The 24,271-nt window shown below is 45.1% G+C and overlaps 1 protein-coding gene across 1 annotated transcript in view; it reads right to left on the minus strand.

Annotated features, from left to right (window-relative positions):
* Positions 1 to 362: 362 nt before the first annotated feature.
* Positions 363 to 24,271, minus strand: part of LOC132816609 (matrix metalloproteinase-20-like) — a 32,883-nt gene continuing 8,974 nt past the window's right edge. The window contains exons 4-10 of the mRNA XM_060826424.1: positions 12,230 to 12,355; positions 10,340 to 10,496; positions 8,114 to 8,247; positions 7,504 to 7,663; positions 2,271 to 2,374; positions 1,970 to 2,035; positions 363 to 379 (exon numbers count right to left, since the gene is read on the minus strand). Of these exons, the coding sequence (XP_060682407.1) occupies positions 363 to 379; positions 1,970 to 2,035; positions 2,271 to 2,374; positions 7,504 to 7,663; positions 8,114 to 8,247; positions 10,340 to 10,496; positions 12,230 to 12,355 (764 nt within the window). The remainder of the gene's footprint in view (positions 380 to 1,969; positions 2,036 to 2,270; positions 2,375 to 7,503; positions 7,664 to 8,113; positions 8,248 to 10,339; positions 10,497 to 12,229; positions 12,356 to 24,271) is intronic.

The following is a 24,271-nucleotide window of genomic DNA, read 5'->3' on the forward strand; positions in this document are numbered from 1 at the left end:
GTTTCCCTAAACCACATGATGAAGGGGCAGCGCTCCGAAAGCTAGTGCTTCCAAATAAACCTATTGGATTATAACCTGGTGTGGTGTGATTTTTAACTTTGTGCAGCATCCCTCTGATTGTCAGTGGTGTTTGGAATTCTCTCTCCTCGCTCTCCCCTCCCCTGGTGAGCGAGGGGGGTCTAGATCATTGAATGTACAGAAGTCTGTGAGAGAAAGAGTTTTGATTGATAGGGAGAGAAGGTTTGTGGAAAGCCGATGGGGAAGTGGGGTTAAGTCAACCTCAGATCAGCCCTAATTTTATAGAATGGCAGGGCAGTGTTGAGCAACTAAGTGACCAATGCCTGTCCCTATAATTTACGTTCTTATGTTATGTTGGTTGCTGTAAGTCGGAAATTACAACAGAAAATTCTGAAAACACTTCTGTGTGTAGGGTGGAGGGATCAATGGAGTGAACATTTCACATCGATGGCCTTTCATTAAGATTGTAGACATAAAGGGTCACAGATCAAAAAGATTAACTGTGCCCCACCCCCCAGACATGGGCACTTCTTTTCATTTTTTTTGAGGTGGGATGTTTATGACTTCCCAAAGTTGTCCACACAAGGAAAACAATATTCCCTTCAGAATGGGATTGATGAAGAAAGATCACCATCTACTGGTGTGGTAGCAACAGTCACAAAGCACACATGACAAGAATCTCCAAAGTGATCCATCCAAGGTAAGTAATCTGGCATTGCTTATTCAGATTTATAAATCAGCATTTCACCAAGGGTTTCAGATCCCGATGTCGTTGTCAAATTGGGGTTATAAACGTTTGGCTCCAAAATCTACTCCTCCAGGCATTGGACAAAAACTTAAAATATTTGTAATTTCCTGCTAAATTCTGTCAGAGATGTTATTCACTGGGTGATGACAAATTAACCACCCATTTTGAATGCATCATTTGACATATGCTCATCAGCTTTCAGATTCCTGTGATTTCTCTAACCTGCCTAGAATCCTCTGAGACAACAGCCCCCACCAAATCTGATCTCTTCACAGCTTTGATTTTGGTAATTCTATCGTGATTTGCTGTGCTCTCATATACCATGACTTGAGCTTTTTAATTCTCCTTCTTATTCTTGATGACTCTGCCCCTTTTCCTTTTGTTGTGATGCTGTTTAAAGCACAAGTCTTTGACCAAGCTTTTGATCATTTGCCTAATACCTCCTTTTCCTTCTTTTCTCAGTTTCATTTTAGTTTCTAATGTTTCTGACCATTTGGAGTCAGCAGCAGTGATGGGGCGTGGCAGTGGCTGGCAGCAGTGCTGGTCAGCAACAAGGTGGTGGTCAGTGCTGAAACTTTGTGAGGTGGGGACAAAGCCTGGCATTCTGGGATAGGTCTCAGCCCAGCACCAGGGAGAGCAAGCTCTTCTGGGAAAAGCACCTGCAGGTCCATGGCTTAAAGGACTGTAATCTTTAACTTTCACCTCTATTTCTTTATTCTTCTACTTTTTATGCTAAGAACACCGTCATACTGAACTTTTTAATTTATTTCTTTATTTCTCTATTTCTGTAACTAAGACTTTGGTGCTGCGTGCGGTAATCCTGTACCCAGTATTGAGAACACATGACAATAAAACCTACATCTAATTCGAAATGTAAAAGTCTTATGTAGCTCAGTGTCCACATTATACTCATGTTAATTCATAGAGCTTGAAATATTTTACCACATTAACCTTACGGTATAAATACAGATTAATTACAGTAATTATTGCAGTTTTATATTCGATTTTGTTTATCTCGCTCAAATCTCCTCTCCAAGGTGAAGAAGACCCACTTCTTCCATCTCTCTTTGTAAATGAACTTCCTCATCTTTCCACAGAACCTCGAGACAATTTGGATTTGACCTTTAGCCTAAAATATACGTTGTATAGTGAGTCTGAATTCAGAGGCTCAGCATCCCAACCATTTGTTAGAATTTAACGTACGAACAATTTCCCTTCTCCAGTTGTCATATTCATACAGGCGTGACCCACTGAAGAAGTACAGCAATCCTAGGGAAAATAATCAGAAAAATATCACTGTATTCAATTTGCTTAAAAAACAGAATTGGCCCAATAATGTTATCTGCAGGAATCTTTGTGTTTCATCAGCAATTATAAAGGAGATCATTCCAATTGTACTAATTCTCCTGAAGTTTGTTATCCAGCAGAATTTAAATGGACAATGACAGTAAAAATCTTCTCCATTTGAAGTTTTAAGAAACTTTTGTCACTATGATACACTTACCATTATTTTGTAAGGCAGCATCTATGTTATCATCGATTCCTGGCCAGCTGCTATTTATCTGTTTTGGATAGCCATCGTCCATAGACTTTGTTTCATCATTATAACTGAACAGCCGAAAATAAAACAACTTTAGTTAATACAACTTGTATCATAATGTGTAAGATTACTAAATAAGTGAACAATTTTACACATTACCCATAACGTGGAAACTTGTGCTCCAGTATGTTCAAGTACTAAAGCCTATTTAAATTGCGAACAGTCTTTATTGGCGTTGAATTTCATTTGTTTTGTCTACTTTATTGAAACAACGTGGAACTTAAATTTAATACCACACTCATTCAAATGTAAATTTCAGTTATTATAACAGTGTGACTCAGATTTATCTCCCTCACACCACCTTCTGATAGACATCGTTGAAATACTATGGTCAGTGAGTTGGCTTGACAGTACTGTATACAATCCTCCTGTCTCAGCACAGCCTTCCCACTCAGGTGACTGAACCTATCTTTGGTTTTTTTATAATATTAATTAACTGCCAAATACGACAGCTAGAGCTTTTCCCTGTTTCATGTTCCCTGCCTCAACTTCAACAGAGTGAAATTTCCAGCCTTCACAAGGCTGTATCCCTGACTCTGATGTTGACGGGTTAACGACTGAAAGTATCGTTTGGATTCCTGGTCTTCAGCAAGTTGGCTGGGTATGTATTCAGTGAACTGTCCTGCGATATTATTTGTTCAACTTTGCTCATGTGTATGTAATTGCAAAACATGGATTCACAATGGTATTCCACTCGCTTATAATGGCAGAATACATTTGGTCAATCCCCAATATTGAATGCAGCAATTTCAACCTATAATCATTTACCATTATTTCAGCTTCTTTGTTCTATATTTTGGTTTCTCCCTGATGTTTGCTTTCAGCCAGATACCATCAGCACAGCTTTTGTTTCTTTGACCAGGATTTTCTAACAGCCCCGATGATCATTCCTACAACATGTACACAATGACCTTCTGAAATCACCAATACAGCACTTGGGAGAGAGGGGGAGAATTGCAAGACACATCAGTAAATCACGTTGGGACATTAATGAAATGAAAATATTTGGAAAGTTCCCATTTGTTACTGAGATACTGACCTTGTTATTGAAAACTCAAGAGAAAATTGTACTTGTTTCCAAAAGCAAAAAATCAAATTTCCTTTTTGTTCTCACCATGTGCAGCTCAGGAGGATCTGAGCGTTGATAACTGAGTCAACAATGAGCCAGACATATTGAGAGCAGTAACGCTTGTATCAGATGGAACAAGTGGAAGGCTATCCCAGGATAAGTGTTGGGAAGAGCTGGGGTTTCAAGGGAAGATTGTCACGGTCCCTCTACATCTGGGACTGATCTGGCAGTGCAGAGTAATCAGGGACTAACCTGACAGTGCAGAGTAATCAGGGACTGATCTGGCAGTGTAGAGTAATTGGGGACTCATCCAGCAGTGCAGAGTAAATCGGGGACTGATCTGGCAGTGCAGAGTAATCGGGGACTAATCTGACAGTGCAGAGTAATCGGGGACTGACCTCACAGTGCAGAGTAATCGGGACTGATCTGGCTGTGCAGAGTAATCGGGACTGATCTGGCAGTGCAGAGTAATCAGGGACTTACCGGGCAGTGCAGAGTAATGAGGGACTGATCTGACAGTGCAGAGTAATCAGGGAATGATCTGGCAGTGTAGAGTAATTGGGGACTCATCCGGCTGTGCAGAGTAATCGGGACTGATCTGGCAGTGCAGAGTAATCAGGGTCTGTTCTGACAGTGCAGAGTAATCAGGGACTGATCTGGCAGTGTAGAGTAATTGGTGGCTGACCTGACAGTGTAGAGTAAATCGGGGACTGATCTGGCAGTGCTGAGTAATCGGGGACTGACCTGACAGTGCAGAGTAATCGGGGACTGATCTGGTCATGGAAAGTAATCAGGGAATGATCTGACAGAGCAGAGTAATCGGGGGCTGATAAGGCAGTACCGAATAATCAGGGGCTGACCTGGCAGCGCAGAGTAATCGGGGACTGATCTGACAGTGCAGAGTAATCTAGGACTGATCTCACAGTGGAGAGTAATCGGGGACTGATCTCACAGTGGAGAGTAATCGGGGGCTGATCTGGCAGTGCAGAGTAAATCGGGGACTGATCTGGCCATGGAGAGTAATCAGGGAATGATCTGACGGTGCAGAATAATCGGGGGCTGATAAGGCAGTGCAGAGTAGTCATGGGCTGACCTGGCAGCGCAGAGTAATGAGGGACTGATCTGACAGTGCAGAGTAATCAGGGGCTGATCTGACAGTGCAGAGTAATCGGGGGCTGATCTGGCAGTGCAGAGTAATGAGGGGCTGATCTGACAGTGCAGAGTAATCAGGGGCTGATCTGACAGTGCAGAGTAATGAGGGACTGATCTGACAGTGCAGAGTAATCGGGGGCTGATCTGGCAGTGCAGAGTAATGAGGGGCTGATCTGACAGTGCAGAGTAATCAGGGGCTGATCTGACAGTGCAGAGTAATCAGGGATTGATCTGGCAGTGCAGAGTAATCAGGGACTGATCTGACAGCGCAGAGTAATCAGGGGCTGATCTGACAGTGCAGAGTAATCGGGGGCTGATCTTGCAGTGCAGAGTAATGAGGGACTGATCTCACAGTGGAGAGTAATCGGGGAATGATCTGGCTGTGTAGAGTAATTAGGGATTGATCTGGCAGTGTAGAGTAAATCGGGGACTGATCTGGCCATGGAGAGTAATCAGGGAATGATCTGACGGTGCAGAGTCATTAGGGGCTGATAAGGCAGTGCAGAGTAATCTAGGACTGATCAGGCAGTACAGAGTTGTCATGGGCTGACCTGGCAGTGCAGGGTAATCAGGGACTGATCTGACAGCGCAGAGTAATCAGGGACTGATCTGACAGTGCAGAGTAACCGGGGGCTGATCTGGCAGTGCAGAGTAATCAGGGACTGATCTGGCAGTGCTGAGTAATCGGGGACTGACCTGACAGTGCAGAGTAATCGGGGACTGATGTGACAGTGCAGAGTAATCAGGAACAGTTCTAGCAGTGCAGAGTAATCAGGAACAGTTCTAGCAGTGCAGAGTAATCGGGGACTGACCTGACAGTGCAGATAATCGTGGACTAATCTGGCAGGGCAGAGTAATCAGGGTCTGTTCTGGGAGTGCAGAGAAATGAGGGACTGATATGGCAGTGCAGAGTAATCGGGGTCTTATCTCACAGTGGAGAGTAATCGGGGATTGATCTGACAGTGCAGAGTAATCGGGGCCTGATCTGGCAGAGCAGAGTAATCATGGGTTGACCGGGCAGTGCAGAGTAATCGGGGACTGATCTCACAGTGTAGAGTAAATCCGGGACTGATCTGGCCATGGAGAGTAATCAGGGAATGATCTGACAGAGCAGAGTAATCGGGGGCTGATAAGGCAGTGCAGAGTAATCTAGGACTGATCAGGCAGCACAGAGTAATCACGGGCTTACCTGGCAGCGCAGAGTAATCGGGGACTGATCTGGCAGTGCAGAGTAATCAGGGACTGATCTGACAGTGCAGAGCAATCTGGGATTGATCTGGCAGTGCAGAGTAATCAGGGACTGATCTGGCAGTGTAGAGTAATCAGGGGCTGATCTGGCAGTGCAGAGTAATCAGGGATTGATCTGGCAGTGCAGAGTAATCAGGGATTGATCTGGCAGTGTAGAGTAATCAGGGACTGATCTGGCAGTGCAGAGTAATCAGGAATTGATCTGGCAGTGTAGAGTAATCAGGGACTGATCTGGCAGTGTAGAGTAATCAGGGGCTGATCTGGCAGTGCAGAGTAATTGAGGAATGATCTGGCAGTGCAGAGTAATCGGGGACTGATCTGACAGTGCAGAGTAATCGGGGATTGATCTGGCAGTGTAGAGTAATCGGGGATTGATCTGGCAGTGTAGAGTAATCAGGAACTGATCTGACAGTGCAGAGTCATTGGAGACGGATCTGGCAGTGCAGAGTAATCAGGGATTGATCTGGCAGTGTAGAGTAATCAGGGACTGATCTGGCAGTGTAGAGTAATTGGGGAATGATCTGGCAGTGTAGAGTAATCAAGGGCTGATCTGACAGTGCAGATTAATCAGGGGCTGATCTGGCAGTGTAGAGTAATCATGGACTGATCTGGCAGAGCAGAGTAATCATGGGCTGACCGGGCAGTGCAGAGTAATCGGGGACTGATCTCACAGTGGAGAGTAATCGGGGACTGATCTGGCAGTGTAGAGTAAATCCGGGACTGTTCTGGCCATGGACAGTAATCAGGGAATGATCTGACAGAGCAGAGTAATCGGGGGCTGATAAGGCAGTGCAGAGTAATCTAGGACTGATCAGGCAGCACAGAGTAATCACGAGCTGACCTGGCAGCGCAGAGTAATCAGGGACTGATCTGGCAGTGCAGAGTAATCAGGGACTGATCTGGCAGTGCAGAGTAATCAGGAGCTGATCTGACAGTGCAGAGTAATCAGGAGCTGATCTGACAGTGCAGAGTAATCGGGGGCTGATGTGACAGTGCAGAGTAATCAGGAGCTGATGTGACAGTGCAGAGTAATTGGGGACTGATCTAGCAGTGCAGAGGAATCAGGGACTGATCTGACAGTGCAGAGTAATTGGGGACTGATCTGGCAGTGCAGAGTAATTGGGGACTGATCTGGCAGTGCAGAGTAATTGGGGACTGATCTGACAGCGCAGAGTAAACGGGACTGATGTTAGATTTCAGGTTTGAGGAATGAGGGAGTGTTGGATCTGACAGTAGACAGTCTCTGGGTCATAGTCTGGAGGTTTACGTGGTCAGGGGAAGGTATAGTTGTGAGGTTGGTAAGTTGTGGAAGAGGTACCAGTTTATAAGTTACCTAGTGGTTAGACCCTGAATTTAATCGTCCACCTTTTCCTGGGTAGCTATTAACCTAAATGCAGCAGAACCCTCTGATTTCTCCGGAGTAACTGGAATCTTTCAGAGCTTTCAATTCCCTTCAGTTGTCTGGAGTCTGCTGTGTTAAGGGTTCTGCAGAGTCTCCACACATTACCACAATCTATGCTGCAGAAATGGTTATCCTTTCCTCAGAAAATTGAAACTACATCGAAAAGGAGAGAAGGTGATTGAGGACATTGATGGCTGCAACCGATTCCTGGTGAGTGGGAGATTAAAGGCTGGACAGCAAAAACAATAACAGCGAACAATACTTACCTCCAGTACATCGTCCCCACAAAGAATATTAGTTTTTTTGTCTGTTGAATAAATACTACTGCATCGATTTGCTTCACATATGTTGGAAATCCAAACAGGGAGATGGATTGAGAGGAGTTTTGGCTCCGTCCAAAATGGCTGTAAGTCCAAAATTTTGATCCTGCAAATGAAAGAAGTGTTTCATATAAATCCCATTCAAGGACAATCGGGAGTGTATCCCAGGTCAGCAATCAGCTCACATCAGTTTGATAGCCATGCTGAAGTTATGTTGCTGTCTTAATTGTATTTATTTTGGATTTTGAAATTTATTGGATGAACCACGATGGTCTTTGCCTCTCCTTCTGTATAAAGTTAAAACATTCGGCAGTTAAATACAAATTCTACTAATTTAATCTGAATCTTGCTAGTTTCAACCTAGTGTCAGGGTTAGAGTGGTGCTGGAAAAGCACAGCAGGTCAGGCAGCATTCGAGGAGCAGGAAAATCGCCGTTTCAGTCAAAAGCCCTTCAAACCCTTACTCAATCTAGTGCCAGTGTTGCTCTGTGTTAGTTGTATTCATATCGTTTCAATTCATCTCTACTTTGGAAGCAATGCAGAATAAATTGAGTTACCTTTGAAAAAATAAATAATATTGTCCTCAGGAATTTCACAAGCAGCGTCGATGCTCGATGGGAGACCATGCCAGACATCTTGGATAGCGATGAACTTGGCATCAGCTACTTTTGGTTCTATTCGCCAGAAGTATCTAACCAACACATCAAACCACATGCACCATTCATCAAACTGCTTAAAAATCAAGCAGCAATGTCAACATCCATATTATACAAAGGTGAGCATATAAATTATAAACTTTTACTTATTTTTGAAGAGCAATATTTCACCGTGTGCACTGATGGCAGCATCAAATGATGTGGAGGGATCACATTTATCTGTTATTAGTGGTTCTGCAGATTGTTGACGATACATTTGTATGAATCCTAAAGAGAGAAAGAAGTATTTATTGCAAAAGAAGAGATTAAGGTTACAATTGAATAATATTGATAAAACTATTGAAAATAGACATGGATTTCACTATCCCCTCATTGTCATGATTAGTGAAAGAGTTTGTGAATTTGGACTGGGCAGGAAAGGGAGATGTGAGGCTGCTGGAAAACTGAGGGGATCTCAGGATGTCATCCTTAGTGTTATGCACCTGCCAGAAGCATGGAGTGTAATAAAATATTTTGTAAGGCATATTTGGTTGTGTTTGTTAATTAATTAAAAATGACATTGAATTTGGGGTTTCAGTAGCCTGTTAAGTAATGTTTAGTCTATGTCCCTTTCAGTTTGCTAGTTATATAAAAGTTCAAAAATCTGAAATGTTGTCTTTTGGCTGTTTCCATCAAATGTTGGTGATACACCTCTTTTTATGACCGAGTAGTCTCTAGTGCGATCTTAATACTCCGCTCCAGATGGAAACTGATACCAGGAATGAGAAAGTCTGTGCTACTGAGAATGCCACCTCATGCTAAGCAGCTTGTTCAGTTCAGGTCAATCATCAGCTGGTGCCCTGGACTCCCACACTGGGGCTCTGAGTGGCCTTGATTCCCCCAGGGCTGCTGTGGGACTTGTCCCTCTGGCTCCTCCAGGAGAAAGGCATTGCTGAAAAATTGAGAAAAAATGAGCATTGTTTTCCATCTCAGGTGTTGATGGAACTAAACAGCTGGGAACCAAGATTGATCATCCTTTCCTATTCAAATGGGCAGTGCTACTTTTCAGCAAAGTTTGGAATTCCACACGGACACACCTTTCTTCCCTGATCTTTCAGGATTCCAAGATTTCTTAAAAAAAAGTCACAACGTATTCACTATGCTGCGAAATGTTGGTGAACAGGAGGTGAAATCTCTTGTTCAAACAACAACAAATTGGAAAGTTCTTTCCTGGATTGATGACCATCTGATTGATTCGGATGCGGATGCTCTCAAAACAACTGGGAATCATTGATGTTCAAATTTGGCAGATATTGACAGTGTATTGTCTGTGATAAAATTAAGCTGCAGGTCTAATGGGGGAACTATGTGACATCACTGCATCATGACACGCCTTAAAAAACCACAGTTTCCAGAAGCACCTTTCCTTTAAGTGTGGACTGTTTGATTTTGCTGTAACTGTTTGTATCTATTTGTTTCTGTTGTATTTGTTTGATTTATTTATTTTTCTTTGTCTGTGTTTGTTTCTGTTGTGACCAATTTAGGAAAAACTGGGCTAACACCCCTCCATAGATATTAATATCCCTCACTTCACAAAGCAGTGACACAAAATATTCCCAACGGGAATTAGCCGTATTAAGGGAACCAAGGGGAGGCACTAATGTATGCAGAATGAAAAAGCAAGGGGAACAATTGAGATTTAACCACAAACATTGACAATACTCTCTCTGACCCTCTTTAAGCTCACACCTGTATACAACACACCATCTGCAAACCATGAACATTCTATTTAAATGAATAAGTGATTATAACAGTGAAAAATCAAGCAAAATATGACATAAAATAAGAGTGTATGATGTTGATATGCTATTTTTAAATCAAGTACTTAAATCTGTTTCCAACCAAGAAACATAATCTACATGCATTTTGGAACCGTGCAAATTAAGTTTGTAACTTTGGAGATGATGAAAACATCATTAGAGACCGTTTTAAAATAATAACTATTCAGCTTTACTGAGTCAGTATCCAACTGTTAAGAAGTGGACAGGGCAACATCTTTTGTTTTCTAATATTCATTCTGTGAATAATTTAATAAGCGTTATACCTTTTCTATTTGTTATGTTTAAAAAAATAATGCTCATACCATACAGATCCTGCACAGCTATGATATCATCCCATGAAAGAGAGATTATATTTGATCGACCGTATTTGTACGTAGGATACATCACAGCAGAACGATGCCTGGAGTGACCAAGCCCCAGTGCGTGACCAAATTCATGGGCAGCAACATGAAATAGATTGACACCTTAAAGGAAATAATTTCATGAGAAACAAACTCACAATGTGTGACATGTATTGAATGGTGATACATTCTACAGCATGAGATTTCCACATCCTTCTCTTTCTGCCTACTTTATTTTGTCTGTTATAAGCAGCACCTCCTGCAACAAGGATTCCGAAGTAACTTAGTGGCATGAAATTGACATATTAATATTTCACAATTAACAGGCATTTTTCTCCCAATGAGGTCAAGCCCAGTTAACAATGTTTCAGGTTAGAAGATAAATTAGTTTTCCTTTAACTTTGGAAAGTCATGATTGTCGGGGATGGTTAGCATGGCTTCGTTCATGGAAGGTCAAACCTCACAAACTTGATTGAATTCTTTGAAAAGGGGATTGACAAGATGGATCGATGATGGCAGTGTAGTGGGTGCTGTCTTTTAGTAAGGGACAGTCCCACATGGCAGACTGCTCAATAAAGTCAAAGCCCATGGCATCCAGGGCAATGTGTCCAACTGGATCCTGAGTGACTCAGCAACAGGAAACAAAGGGGAGTGATCGATGGCTGCTGTTGTGAATAGAAAGCTGTGTTAAGTGATGTTCCACAGGGCTCAGTGTTGGGATCCCTGCTCTCTGTTTTATACATCAATGATTTGGACCTGAATGTGAGGAGGCAACAATTGGGAAGTTTGTAGATGACATAAAAACTGGCTGCGTAGTGTATAGCAGAGCTGTAAGCTCCACCATGATATAGATGGGTTGGAGTGGGCAGGTTAGTGGTAGATGGAGTTCAACTCTGATAAGTGTGAGGTCATGCATTTAGGGAGGTTAAACAGTGAAAGGGAATAACCAATAAATTGGCAGAAACTGAGAGGGGGAGATGAAGTGAGAGATCTTGGTGTGCATGTAGAGAGGTCCCTGAATGCAGTAGGACGAGTGGATAAGGTTTTACAGAAGGCATTTGGAAAGCTGTCCTTCATTAACAGAGGCATACAATACAAAAGGACCTAATGATGAAACTGTGTAAGACACTGGTGAGGCCCCAACTGGAGGATTGTATACAGGGCTGGTCACCACATTACGGGAAAGAGGGAATTGCTTTGGATAGAGAGCGGAGAGGATTAACCAGAATGTTGCCAGGGCTGGCAAATTGTAGTTCTGAGGAGAGATTGGAGAGGTTGGGGTTGTATTCCATGGAACAGAGAAGGCTGAGAGGTGACATGATTGAGGGGTACAACACTGTGGGGGGCAGAGACAGACAGGAGGAACCTGTTTCCCTTGGCAGAGAGTTCAAACACCAGGGGCCAGAGCTTCAAGCTAAGTGGCAGAAGGATTAGTGAGGAAAAAGATACATGGAGGGTGTTTGGAATTCACTGCCTGAGTTGGTGGTGGAGACAGAGATCCATACACCTTCAGTGCTGTAAGCTGCAGGCCCATGGGTCCTGTGCAGGAAGAAGGGATGAGAAAGGGTATCTGAGTGCCCTCGGCTCAGCATGTACAAGATGGGCCAATAGCCCTATTCCGTGCTGGATCATTTCCACGGGTTGATGGCTCTAACTGTAGAACTTTGCCCTTTGGAGAACCACAGATTAAAGGAGGTTGGGAATTCAAATTATTTCAAGCACTTCCAGAAAAAAAACTATCTACTTCGGTGGACAAGGGGTCAATGCATTGGATTTACAGTATCAATTGGATGTTTCTGTCGTTTAACCCTCACTATAAGCCCTAGATTTTCAGTGCATTTGTTGAGAATCTTTACCATAGTGTCCTATTGTCCAATCCTCGTCCTGATCAAAATGAATATTCCCTCCAATACCCGGTCCAGGTGAAAATGCATGAGCCAAAGTTCCTCCACGTCCATCAAATGGAAAATTATCACCATGAGCTACCAAAGGAGTGAAGATAAAAAAAGCAGCAATGTCAAAAACAGAACCACAGTCCAAATGGTTTATTGTTGCATTCAGTTCATAATGCATGGTGGTAATATATAACAGCGGACTCAACAAGACCAACACACTCAGGAATAAGGAGAAAGTGAGGACTGCAGATACTGGAGATCAGAGCTGAAAAATGTGTTGCTGGAAAAGCGCAGCAGGTCAGGCAGCATCCTGAAGAAGGGCTTATGCCTGAAATGTCGATTCTCCTGCTCCTTTGATGCTGCCTGACCTGCTGCGCTTTTCCAGCAACACATTTTTCAGCTCACACTCAGGAATAACCATAATCAACAAAACAGAAACTGCTGGTAAAGCTCAGCAGGTCTGGCACCATCTGTGGGAAGAAATCAGAGTTAACATTGTAGGTCCAGTGACTTTGTTAGTAACAATATTACCTAACAACATATTTAATGTAATGAAATGTTAATAATTAACCCTTCAGCCAAGCGTGCAGACCCCAAGAACAGTATGAAGTGAAAGAATACTCCTGTTATAAGAGGAACTATTAGGGCAAATGATTATATAAATGATTTGGATGCGAGCATAAGAGGTACAGTTAGTAAGTTTGCAGATGACAACAAAATTGGAGGTGTAGTGGACAGCGAAGAAGGTTACGTCAGATAACAACAGGATCTTGACCAGATGGGCCAATGGGCTGAGAAGTGGCAGATGGAGTTTAATTCAGATAAATGCGAGGTGCTGCATTTTGGGAAAGCAAATCTTAGCAGGACTTATACATTTAATGGTAAGGTCTTAGGGAGTGTTGCTGAACAAAGAGACCTTGGAGTGCAGGTTCATAGCTCCTTGAAAGTGGAGTTGCAGGTAGATAGGATAGTGAAGAAGATGTTTGGTATGCTTTCCTTTATTGGTCAGAGTATTGAGTACAGGAGTTGGGAGGTCATGTTGCGGCTGTACAGGACATTTGTTAGGCCACTGTTGGAATATTGCGTGTAATTCTGGTCTCCTTCCTATCGGAAAGATGTTGTGAAACTTGAAAGGGTTCAGAAAAGATTTACAAGGATGTTGGGGGATCTGAGCTATAGGGAGAGGCTGAACAGGCTGGGTCTGTTTTCCCTGGAGCGTTGGAGGCTGAGAGGTGACCTTATAATTTACAAAATTATGAGGGGCATGGATAGGATAAATAGACAAAGTCTTTTCCCTGGAGTGGGGAGTCCAGAACTAGAGGGCATAGGTTTAGAGTGAGAGGGGAAAGATATAAAAGAGACCTAAGGGGAAACTTTTTCACACAGAGGGTGGTGCGTATATGGAATGAGCTGCCAGAGGATGTGGTGGAGGGTGGTACAGTTGCAACATTTAAGAGGCATTTGGATGGGTATATGAATAGGAAGGGTTTGGAGGGATATGGGCCAGGTGCTGGCAGGTGGAACGAGATTGGGTTGGGATATCTGGTCGGCATGGACGGGTTGGACCGAAGGGTCTGTTTCTGTGCTGTACATCTCTCGGACTTAATGACTTTAAGAACTTGATTAGATTATTTACAGTGTGGAAACAGGCCCTTCGGCCCAACAAGTCCACACTGACCCGCCGAAGCACAACCCACCCAGACCCATTCCCCTACACGTAACACTACGGGAAATTTAGCATGGCCAATTCACCTGACTTGCACATCTTTGGACTGTGGGAGGAAACTGGAGCACCCAGAGGAAACCCACACAGACACGGGGAGAATGTGCAAACTCCACACAGAGAGTCGCCTGAGGAGGGAATTGAAGCCGGGTCCCTGGCATGGAGAGGCAGCAGTGCTAACCACTGTGCCACCATGTCACCCCATGATGAAATTGTTCAGTCTGAAGAAGAATCTCAAACACAAGGCCGAGATATTTAGGGCAGGAATTCCTTGACTAAGGTGGAGTGATTAAAATTGAGGATGCTCAATAGTTAGAATAAGAGGGGTTCCGGTATATCAGGGGGTTGTGAGGCTCCAGGGGAATACAGACAGAAGGAAAGTTTGAAAGCAAAGATGAGAATTTTCAAATCAATGTTTTGTTTAATTATTTGTGTGTATAAATCAGTGACCAGAGGATTGATAGTGACTGTCTGAAAGTTAGGACTATTACAACGGGGATTCGATAAGTTCAGGTTTACCAAGAGTGAGGAAGCAGTCCGTCAGAGTAAATTAGTCTGGACATAATAAAGATATGGATGAAAGTCCCATGGTGGTGGGACTGGTCCGTGGTCAGAAACTTATCAGATGGTAGACAGTGACCCACGTTGTTGCATCTGGTTTGTCATTGCTGGACCGGGCTGATTGGACTGAGGTATAGGGCTGAATCTCTTAGAGCTTACCCAACCAGTGCTACCTATGGGCTGAGTGGGGCTGCACCTTGTCTTGCTTTGATTAGATTAGATTACTTACAATGTGGAAACAGGCCCTTCGGTCCAACAAGTCCACACTGACCCGCCGAAGCACAACCTACCCAGACCCATTCCTCTACACTTACCCCGTCACCTAACACTACGGGCAATTTAGCATGGCCAATTCACCTAACCTGCATATTTTTGGACTGTGGGAGGAAACCGGAGCTCCTGGACCAAACCCATGCAGACACGGGAAGAATGTGCAAACTCCACACAGACAGTCACCTGAGGTGGGAATTGAACCCAGGTCTCTGGCGCTGTGAGGCAGCAGTGCTAACCACTGAGCCACCATTAGCACACATACATGCCCTGGCAGGTGACCTTGCTGGTCAGTAGTCCTCAGTCCACGGGAAGGGCAGCCTGCTCACATCGACATGACGTGCCAGAAGCCTACATGATCAACCTACTACATGTCAGCAAAAGGTCCCAATGTCTGAGGGGAGCGATTTTTACTGAAGGGCATGGAGCTCCCCAACAGTGCAATAAGTTCACGGCAGCCGCTGGATCAGCCCAAGGGAACTGGCCACCATCTGGTGCTGCTTGGCATGTTGGATCAGTGTCTGTGCCTGTGCAGTCCGGGGGTAGGTCATGGTCAATCCTGTGGCTCTATAGTGACCAATCTGGGGAGATAACGTGGTCACATTGGTGTCCACATTCCCCTCCCCATGAGGGCTCTGGGTAATCCTCCCACAGGCCTGTCTGAGTAGGTCTCTCAAGGGTTTAACATCCATGAAAACTGAGGGGTAAAGGAGATGGGGGCAGGACTCAGCACTGGGGTCTGCAGGCTTGGCTAAAGGGTCAATTATTAATGATGAAGGCGGGCGCCATGAGCAGGAAATGGTGTTATGGGGACTTGTGAATGAAAACAGAGAGGAGCATGTGGGAGGGGCATTCACCCATGGTCCAGAGGCAGCTGACCTCATGGAGGCTAGTATATGACCACCCGTGACCTTTACCCTCATCGACAGAGACTGGGAATATGGCGACCCAAGGGAGCTGCATCCAGGTCGCCTTGGGTGGGGGTTACAGAGCCTGGAGGTTTTATAGGGAAGGAATCTGGAGGGTTATGGTGTCACTGATATACAGAGGCAGAGGATGGATACTACAGGCCAAGGAGTGCTCACTGTCACCTTCTATCGTATTAGAAATCACGCTGAGAAGGAAAATGGCAGTGAGTTCAAGGAATGTCCCAGCCTGTGAGGGAGGGCTGGTGAGAGGATCCTTACACATGACACACACAGACCCTGCAGTGTACAGGACAGGGTTCTGTCATCCTAACACATTGGCTCTGTCTCAGCCCCTGCCTCAGACATCACTGATCGTCTCATTCATAGTATCTCCTTTATGCAGGGGCCAAGGAAAGGATTGGCATGTTGGAGGGTGAGGGCCAATGGTCTCAGTAGGATTGCCCTGGACACACAGGGCTGCAGCAGGCTCCATACAAGCATAGGCCCCTGGTCTACCCCGGGCTGGCTCTGAATGTATGCTTCATGCTGGCCCCATTACACAAATACTCAAACACATAGATGTCATGCAAAACCAATCAAATCTCTCCAAAGATGATACGCACTGTGCTGTCACCCACACCAACAAAGGGCCCACCCCTCACCCTCTCTCTCCCCCTCTCCCTCCGTCTTCCTTTCTCCTTCACTCTCCTCCTCTCCTTCTCCTTCTACCTCCCTCCCTTTGTCCCTCTCCCTCCCCATCTCTTTCCCCCTCCCCTTTTCCTCACTCTTTCCCTCTCCCTCCCCTTTCCCTTTCCCTCTGCCTCCCCTACCCCTCCCTCCCCTTGTCCCTCTCCACCCCCTCTCCCTTTCCCTCTCTCTTTGCCTTCCCCCCTCCCTCCCCATCTCCCTTCCCTCCCCTTGGTCTGGGTCCACAGCTGGGGTGGAGGAGCCCTCCCAGCAGGGGAGAGCTCACTGGCCATTCGGGCCATCTCTGGGGAGGTGTGTGGCTGAGAACAGGGTCAAACCAAGAATTTCTGTGCTCGAGGGAGGTGGACTGTATTTGGTTTCCATACCAAGGGTCTGATTGGGCAAATAGAATGGGGCTGCAGCATTCTGTCTGCCCTTCCTCCTTCGCCTGGGTACCTTCTGGCACAGCGTCCTCCTGTGTCCTTGTGAGAATGGGGCACTGGAGCGGGCACTGTTGAGATAGTATTGACCCAGATGGCAACCTCAGACTGGGGGGGGGTGGCAGTCCTCCAGATAAGGGAGAGCCCTAATCTACAACAGCTCCTGTAGCAGGGCCTCAACACCCCGGTCAGAGAACGCTGCTGCCAACTTCCCTTCCTCCACTTCCTTCAACAAATGTCCTCGACCAAACAGGGGCAGCTTCAGATGCCAGCGCTTGCCTGGCCTTTCGATAATGGTCTCGATCCAGTTATTACTGGTCTTTCAGTTACACATTTACTGTGTGGCAAATTGTTCCAGAAATGTCACATGGTAAGATGGGGTGGGAATGAGACCATCCCTGGGGATGCCATGGGGCAGGAAGGGCTCTTTATGAAGTGAGATACAGGAAGAAATGGCACCAAGTTTCACAGTGAGAATCCATTTGAAAACACAACTCACAGCTACCCACACAAAAACCAGCCTTTCAGTACAATCCTGTGGTAAAAACTGGAGTGGGGCCAAACAGAGAATTTATACAAATTCAGGACATAATTAATGGTCACTTGAGTAAATGCAAGTTATTGAAGCAAAGCCAGTATGGGTTTGTTAAGGAGGTATTGTGATTTACTGACTTGTTGGTGTTTTTTCGATGAGGATTGATGAGAATAAAGCTGTTGATGTGGTGTGAATGGGCTTCCAAAAGGCACTTCTGTAAAATACTGCACAAAAGCTGTGTCCAAAATTGTGTGACAGGAATTGAGCATAATGGTGAAATGACTTGGAGTGTACTTGGACTGGGGTGTACGAAGTTAAAAATCACAAAACACCAGGTTATAGTCCAACAGGTTTACTTGGAAGCACTAGCTTTTGGAACGCTGCTCCTTCATCAGGTGGTTGTGGAGAATAAGATTGTAAGACACAGAGTTCATAGCACAACTTTCCAGTGTGATGTAACTGAAATTATACAGTGAAAAATCCCTTGATTGTTTGTTGAGTCTCTCATCTGTTAGAATGACCATGATAGTTTCACTTCTTTCATGTGTGAATCACAAAACTTTTCTTTAACATAGTGATGAAAGGTTGCTTTTGTTAGATATACCATAAAGCTCACCAAAGGTCACTGTTAGAACCCCAATTCTTCCTGCTATACATTAATGATTGAAACTTCAGGTCATAATTACAAAAGTTATGGGTGTTATGGTGAAGTGTTGTGAACCATGAGGAGGACATAGACAGACCAATAGGGTGGGGGGGACAAATGGGGTATCACAATTAATGCAGAGACTATAATGTGTCAGATGAGGTTCAATGCAGAGAAATGGGAGACTAGGGAGAAGCAATCTAAAACCCAGGGTAAAACAGGACCAGACCAGCTTGACACAGGAAGGATGTTCCCACTGGTGGGGGAGTTCAGAACTAGGAGTCAGAGCTTGTAGATAAGGGGGAAGCCTTTTAGATCTGAGATGAGGAGAAATGTCTTCACCCAGAGTGGGATGAACCTTTGGCATTCACCAGCACAGAATGTAGCTAAGGCTAAAACATGCTGGGTTTTCACCAAGGAGGGAGTATAACTGTTGTGGCTAAAGGGTTCAAGGGACATGGGGATGGGGGTGGGGGTGAGGTGGAATTAGGATCATAGACACGTAGATATATACAGCATGAAAATAGACCCTTCAGCCCAACTCATACATGCTAACCAGATATCTGAACCTAATCTAGTTCCATTTGCTAGCACTTGGCCCACATCCCTCTAAACCCTTCCGATTCCTGTACTTTCCAGATGTCATTTTCATGTTGTAATTGTACCAGCCTCCACCACTTCCTCTGGCAGCTCAGTCCTTGCACACACCACCTTCTGTTGAACAAGTTGCCCCTTGGATCCCTTTTAAAACTTTCCCTTCTTACTTATGGCCTCTCATTTTGGACCTCCTACCTATCCATACCCCTCATGGATTTTATAAACTTCTCTAAGATCACTCCTCAGTCTCCAACACTCTAGGGAAAAGGACTCCAGCCTATTCAGCCTCTCCAGACAGTTCAAATCCTCCAACCTGAGCAACATCCTTATCAATCTTTTCTGCACCCTTTCAGGTTTCTAAAGAAGGGAGACCACAATTGAACACTATTCCAATAGTGGCCTCACCACAGTCCAATGCTCCCAATTTCTACACTCAATACACTGACCAATAACACCAAGGTTTACCAAATACCTTCTTCACTATCCCAGGAGAAGGTGAGGTTTGCAGATTGAAATCAAAGAGTGTGGTGCTGGAAAAGCACAGCAGGTCAGTCATCATCCGCGGAGCAGGAGAATCAATGTTTCAGGCAAAGGCCCTTCATCAGGAATGAAGCTGCTGAAGGGCTTCTGCCCATAACGTGAATACGTCCTGCCCTGATTTGCCTTTGCAAAATGCAGCACCTTACATTTATCTGAATTAAACTCCATCTGCCACTCCTCAGCCCATCGGCCCATCTGATCAAGGTCACGTTGGACTCTGAGGTAATCTCCTTCACTGTCCACACCACCTCCAATGTTGGTGTCATCTGCAAACTTACTAGCTATACCACTTATGCTCACATCCAAATCATTTCCATTAATGATGACAAGTAGTGGACCCAGCACTGACCCTTGTGGCACACCACTGCTCACAGGTCTCCAATGCAAAAATAAAATCCTCCACCACCACTCTCTGTCATCTACTTCAAGCCAATTTTGTCTCCAAATAGCTAGTTCTCCCTGGATTAAGGGCTTATGCCCAAAACAACAACTTTCCTGCTTCTCAGATGCTGCCTGACCTGCTGTGCTTTTTCAGCACCACACATTTAGACTCTGAGTCCAGAACTTGAGGGCATAGGTTTAGGGTGAGAGAGGAAACTTATAAAAGAGACCTAAGGGGTAACTTTTTCACAAGAGGGTGGTATGCATATGGAATGAGCTGCCAGAGGAAGTGGTGGAGGCTGGTACAATTACAGCATTTAAAAGGCATCTGGATGGGTATAGGAATAGGAAGGGTTTAGAGGGATATGGGCCAGGTGCTGGCAGGTGGGACTAGATTGGGTTGGGATATCTGGATGGGTTGGACCGAGGGTCTGTTTCCATGTGTACATCTCTCTGACTCTAAGTTAGTGAGACATGATTTCCCACGCACAAAGCCATGTTGACTATCCCTAATCAGTCCTTGCCTTTCCAAATACATGTAAATCCTGTCCCTCAGGATTCTCTCCACCAATTTGCCCACCACCGAGGTCAGGCTCACTGGTCTATAGCTCCCTGGCTTGTCCTTACCATCTTACTTTAATAATGGCACCACATTAGCAACCCTCCAGTCTACCAGCACCTCACCTGTGCCTAGCGATGATACAAATATCTCAGGAAGGGGCCCGACAATCACTTCCCTAACCTCCCACAGAATTCTGGGATATTATTTGATCAGGTCCTGGGGATTTATCCAGCTTTAAGTGTTTTAAGACATCGAGCACTTCCTCCTCTGGACACTTTTCAAGGTATCATTGTTTAACTCTTCAAAGTCTCTCGTTTACATATCCTTCTCCACAGTAAATACTGACTTGAAATACCCATTTAGTACCTCGCCTATCTCCTACCTTTCCACACATAGACTGCATTGCTGATCTTTAATGAGCTCTAGTCTGTCCCTATTTGCTCTTTTGCCCATAATGTATTTACAGAATCGCTTAGGATTCTCCTTAACCTTATTTACCAAAGCTACCTCATGCTGCCTTTTTATCCTTATGATTTCACTATTGCTAGCCTTCTCCCCCTCTAAGGATTCACTCGATCTCTGCCGTCTACACCTGACATATGCTTCCTTCTTTTTCTTAACCAAAACCTCAATTTTTGTCGTCATCCGGTGTTCCCTATACCTACCAGCCTTGCCTTTCACCCTGACAGAAACATATTGTCTCTGGACTCTCATCATTTCATTTCCGAAGGCTTCCCACTATCTGACTGTCTGTTTGGCCTTGCTCTAATTTAGATATTTAACTTTTACATTAGTTCCATCCTTTTCCATCACTAGTTTAAAACTAATAGCATTATGATCACTGGCCCCAACGTGCTCCCTCACTGATACCTCAGTCATTTGCCCTGCCTTATATGACTGATTGATTGATTGTGACATGTACCTAAGTACAGTGAAAAGTTTTGTTTAAGAGCCGTACAGGCAGATCATGATAAGCAAGGACTTACAGATCATAGGGTGTGAAAAAGCTTAGAGGCATACAGATTACATGCACAGGGTGTGCGCAAGACAAGGTCAACATCAGCAAGATCAGTATTATTCAAGGTTAGAGAGTCCATCCATTAGTCTAATAACGGCTGGGAAGAAGCAATTCCTGAACCTGCTGGTGCATTTGTTCAGGATTCTGTATCTTCTGCCTGATGGAAGAGATTGTTGGGGATTGTTACCGGGGTGCGATGGGTCTTTGATGATGTTTGCAGCCTTTCTGTGGCAGTGAGTCGTGTAAATGGAGTCCCAAGAGAAGGTTATGTTTTTCTCCTTCTGTAGTAGGTTCATCCATACACTGAATACAAACAGCTTGAGGGTTTTGAGGTCAATAAGCAGCCATGATCATATTGAGGGGTGGAGCAGGTTTGAAGTGTTGACTAGCCTCCTCTGAGCCTATCCTCTATTTAAAGTCTGGTTGAAGATTTGTAGCTCGGGTGTCCGTTGTTGTGGTTCTGCTCGCCGAGCTGGAAGTTTTTGCTGCAAACGTTTCGTTCCCTGGCTAGGGAACATCATCAGTGCTATTGGAGCCTCCTGTGAAGCGCTGCTTTGATGTTTCTTCCAGTATTTATAGTGGTTTGTTCTTGCCGCTTCTGGGTGTCAGTTTCAGCTGCAGTGATTTGTATGTGGGGTCCAGGTCGATGTGTCTGTTGATGGATCTTCTTGCCGTTTCCGGGTGTCAGTTTCAGCTGTAGTGGTTTGTATATGGGGTCCAGGTCTATGTGTCTGTTAATGGAGTTTGTGGATGAATGCCATGCCTCTAGGAATTCCCTGGCTGTTCTCTGTCTGGCTTGTCCTATGATGGTAGTGTTTTCCCAGTCAAATTCATGTTCCTGGTTGTCTGAGTGTATGGCTACTAGGGATAGCTGGTCGTGTCGTTTTGTGGCTAGCTGATGTTCATGGATGCGGATTGTTAGCTGTCTTCCTGTTTGTCCTATACAGTGTTTTGTGCAGTCCTTGCATGGTATTTTGTAAACTACGTTAGTTTGGCTCGTGCTGGCTATTGGGTCCTTTGTTCTAGTGACTCTAGTGTTGTCCCAGTTGAATTCATGTTGCTTGTCATCTGCGTGTGTGGCAACTAAGGATAGCTGGTCGTGTCGTTTCGTGGCTAGTTGGTGTTCATGGATGCGGATCGTTAGCTGCCTTCCTGTTTGTCCTATGTAGTGTTTTGTGCAGTCCTTGCGTGGTTTTTTTTTATTATAGGACACTACTATTATAGAACAAGCCAAACAGAGAACAGCCAGGGAATTCCTAGAGGCATGGCACTCATCCACTGATTCAATCAATAAGCACATCGACCTGGACCCAATATACCGGCCACTGTAGCGGACAGCTGGAACTGACAACCGGAAGCGGCAGAGACAAACCACTATAAATGCTGGAGGAAACATCACAGAAGCGCTTCGCAAGAGGCTCCCAAGCACTGGGGATGTCACCTAGAAAGGGGATGAAACGTCTGCAACGCAAATTCCCAGCTCGGCGAACAGAACCACAACAACGAGCACCCGAGCTACAAATCTTCTCCCAAACTTTGAAGATTCATGCAACCTCATCTGCTATATCGTAAACAGTTTAGGAAGAATATGATGACGTTATAGATGCAGCAGAAAAGCTTTATGAAAATGGTTCCTCAGATGAGGGGCTTCAGTGACATTGAAATATTGCAGAAGTTCAGATTATTCTCCTTGGTAAAAATTAAATGGAATCTTGACAGAGATGGCAAATCCCTAAAAATCAGATCAGACTCCAAACAGTAACTCAGTTTCTCTCTCCACTATTGCAGCCAGAGCTGCTGAGTTTCTCCAGCACATTCTGTTTTTTTTTATTTCAGATCGCCAGTAGATTAGATTAGATGAGATTAGATTCCCTACAGTCCAACAAGTCCACACCGACCCTCCGAAGAGTAACCCACCCAGACCCATTCCCCTACATTTACCCCAGACTAATGCACCTAATACTATGGGCAATTTAGCATGGCCAATTCACCTGACCAGCATTTGGCATATTTTATTTTTAAATCTCCTTGAAACATCTTGCCATCCTGCTCACAAGAAACATTTCAAACACATCTTGTGCCACCTGTAAACGACAAAAATTATAACACCCCTCATTCAGCACCATTGATTCCTCTTTCTCTTTTCTCCCTGTTAACCAACCTTCCCTTCAGTGTATTATCTCCAGTCCCATCTCTCCTGTGTGGTACTTTATGAAAAGCCTTCTGAAAATCCAAATCACCTTATCTACTGCTTCACTCTGCTAGGAACATACTCAGGAGAAAGTGAGGACTGCAGATGCTGGAGATCAGAGCTGAAAAATATGTTACTGGAAAAGCGCAGCAGGTCAGACAGCATCCGAGGAGCAGGAGAATCGACGTTTCGGGCATGAGCCCTTCTTCAGGAATGAGGAGGGTGTGCCAAGCAGGCTAAGATAAAAGGTAGGGAGGAGGGACTTGGGGGAGGGGCGTTGGGAATGCGATAGGTGGAAGGAGGTTAAGGTGAGGGTGATAGGCCGGAGTGGGGTGGGGGCGGAGAGGTCGGGAAGAAGATTGCAGGTCAAGAAGGCGGTGCTGAGTCTGAGAGTTGGGACTGAGATAAGGCGGGGGGAGGGGAAATGAGGAAGCTGGAGAAGTCTGAGTTCATCCCTTGTGGTTGGAGGGTTCCAAGGCAGAAGATGAGATGCTCTTCCTCCAGGCGTCATGTTGCCATGGTCTAGCGATGGAGGAGGCAAAGGACCTGCATGTCCTTGGCAGAGTGGGAGGGGGAGTTAAAGTGTTCAGCCACGGGGCGGTTGGGTTGGTTGATGTGGGTGTCCCAGAGGTGTTCTCTGAAACGTTCTGCAAGTAGGCGGCCTGTCTCCCCAGTGTAGAGGATGCCACATCGGGTGCAGCGGATGCAGTAAATGATGTGTGTGGAGGTGCAGGTGAATTTGTGGCGGATATGGAAGGATCCCTTGGGGCCTTGGAGAGAAGTGAGTGTGGAGGTGTGGGTGCAAGTTTTGCATTTCTTGCGGTTGCAGGGGAAGGTGCCGGGAGTGGAGGTTGGGTTGGTGGGGGGTGTGGGCCTGACGAGGGAGTCGCAGAGGGAGTGGTCTTTTTGGAACGCTGATAGGGGAGGGGAGGGAAATATATCCC

This window comes from Hemiscyllium ocellatum, chromosome 6 (assembly GCF_020745735.1).
Source record: "Hemiscyllium ocellatum isolate sHemOce1 chromosome 6, sHemOce1.pat.X.cur, whole genome shotgun sequence".
Lineage (NCBI taxonomy): Eukaryota > Metazoa > Chordata > Chondrichthyes > Orectolobiformes > Hemiscylliidae > Hemiscyllium > Hemiscyllium ocellatum.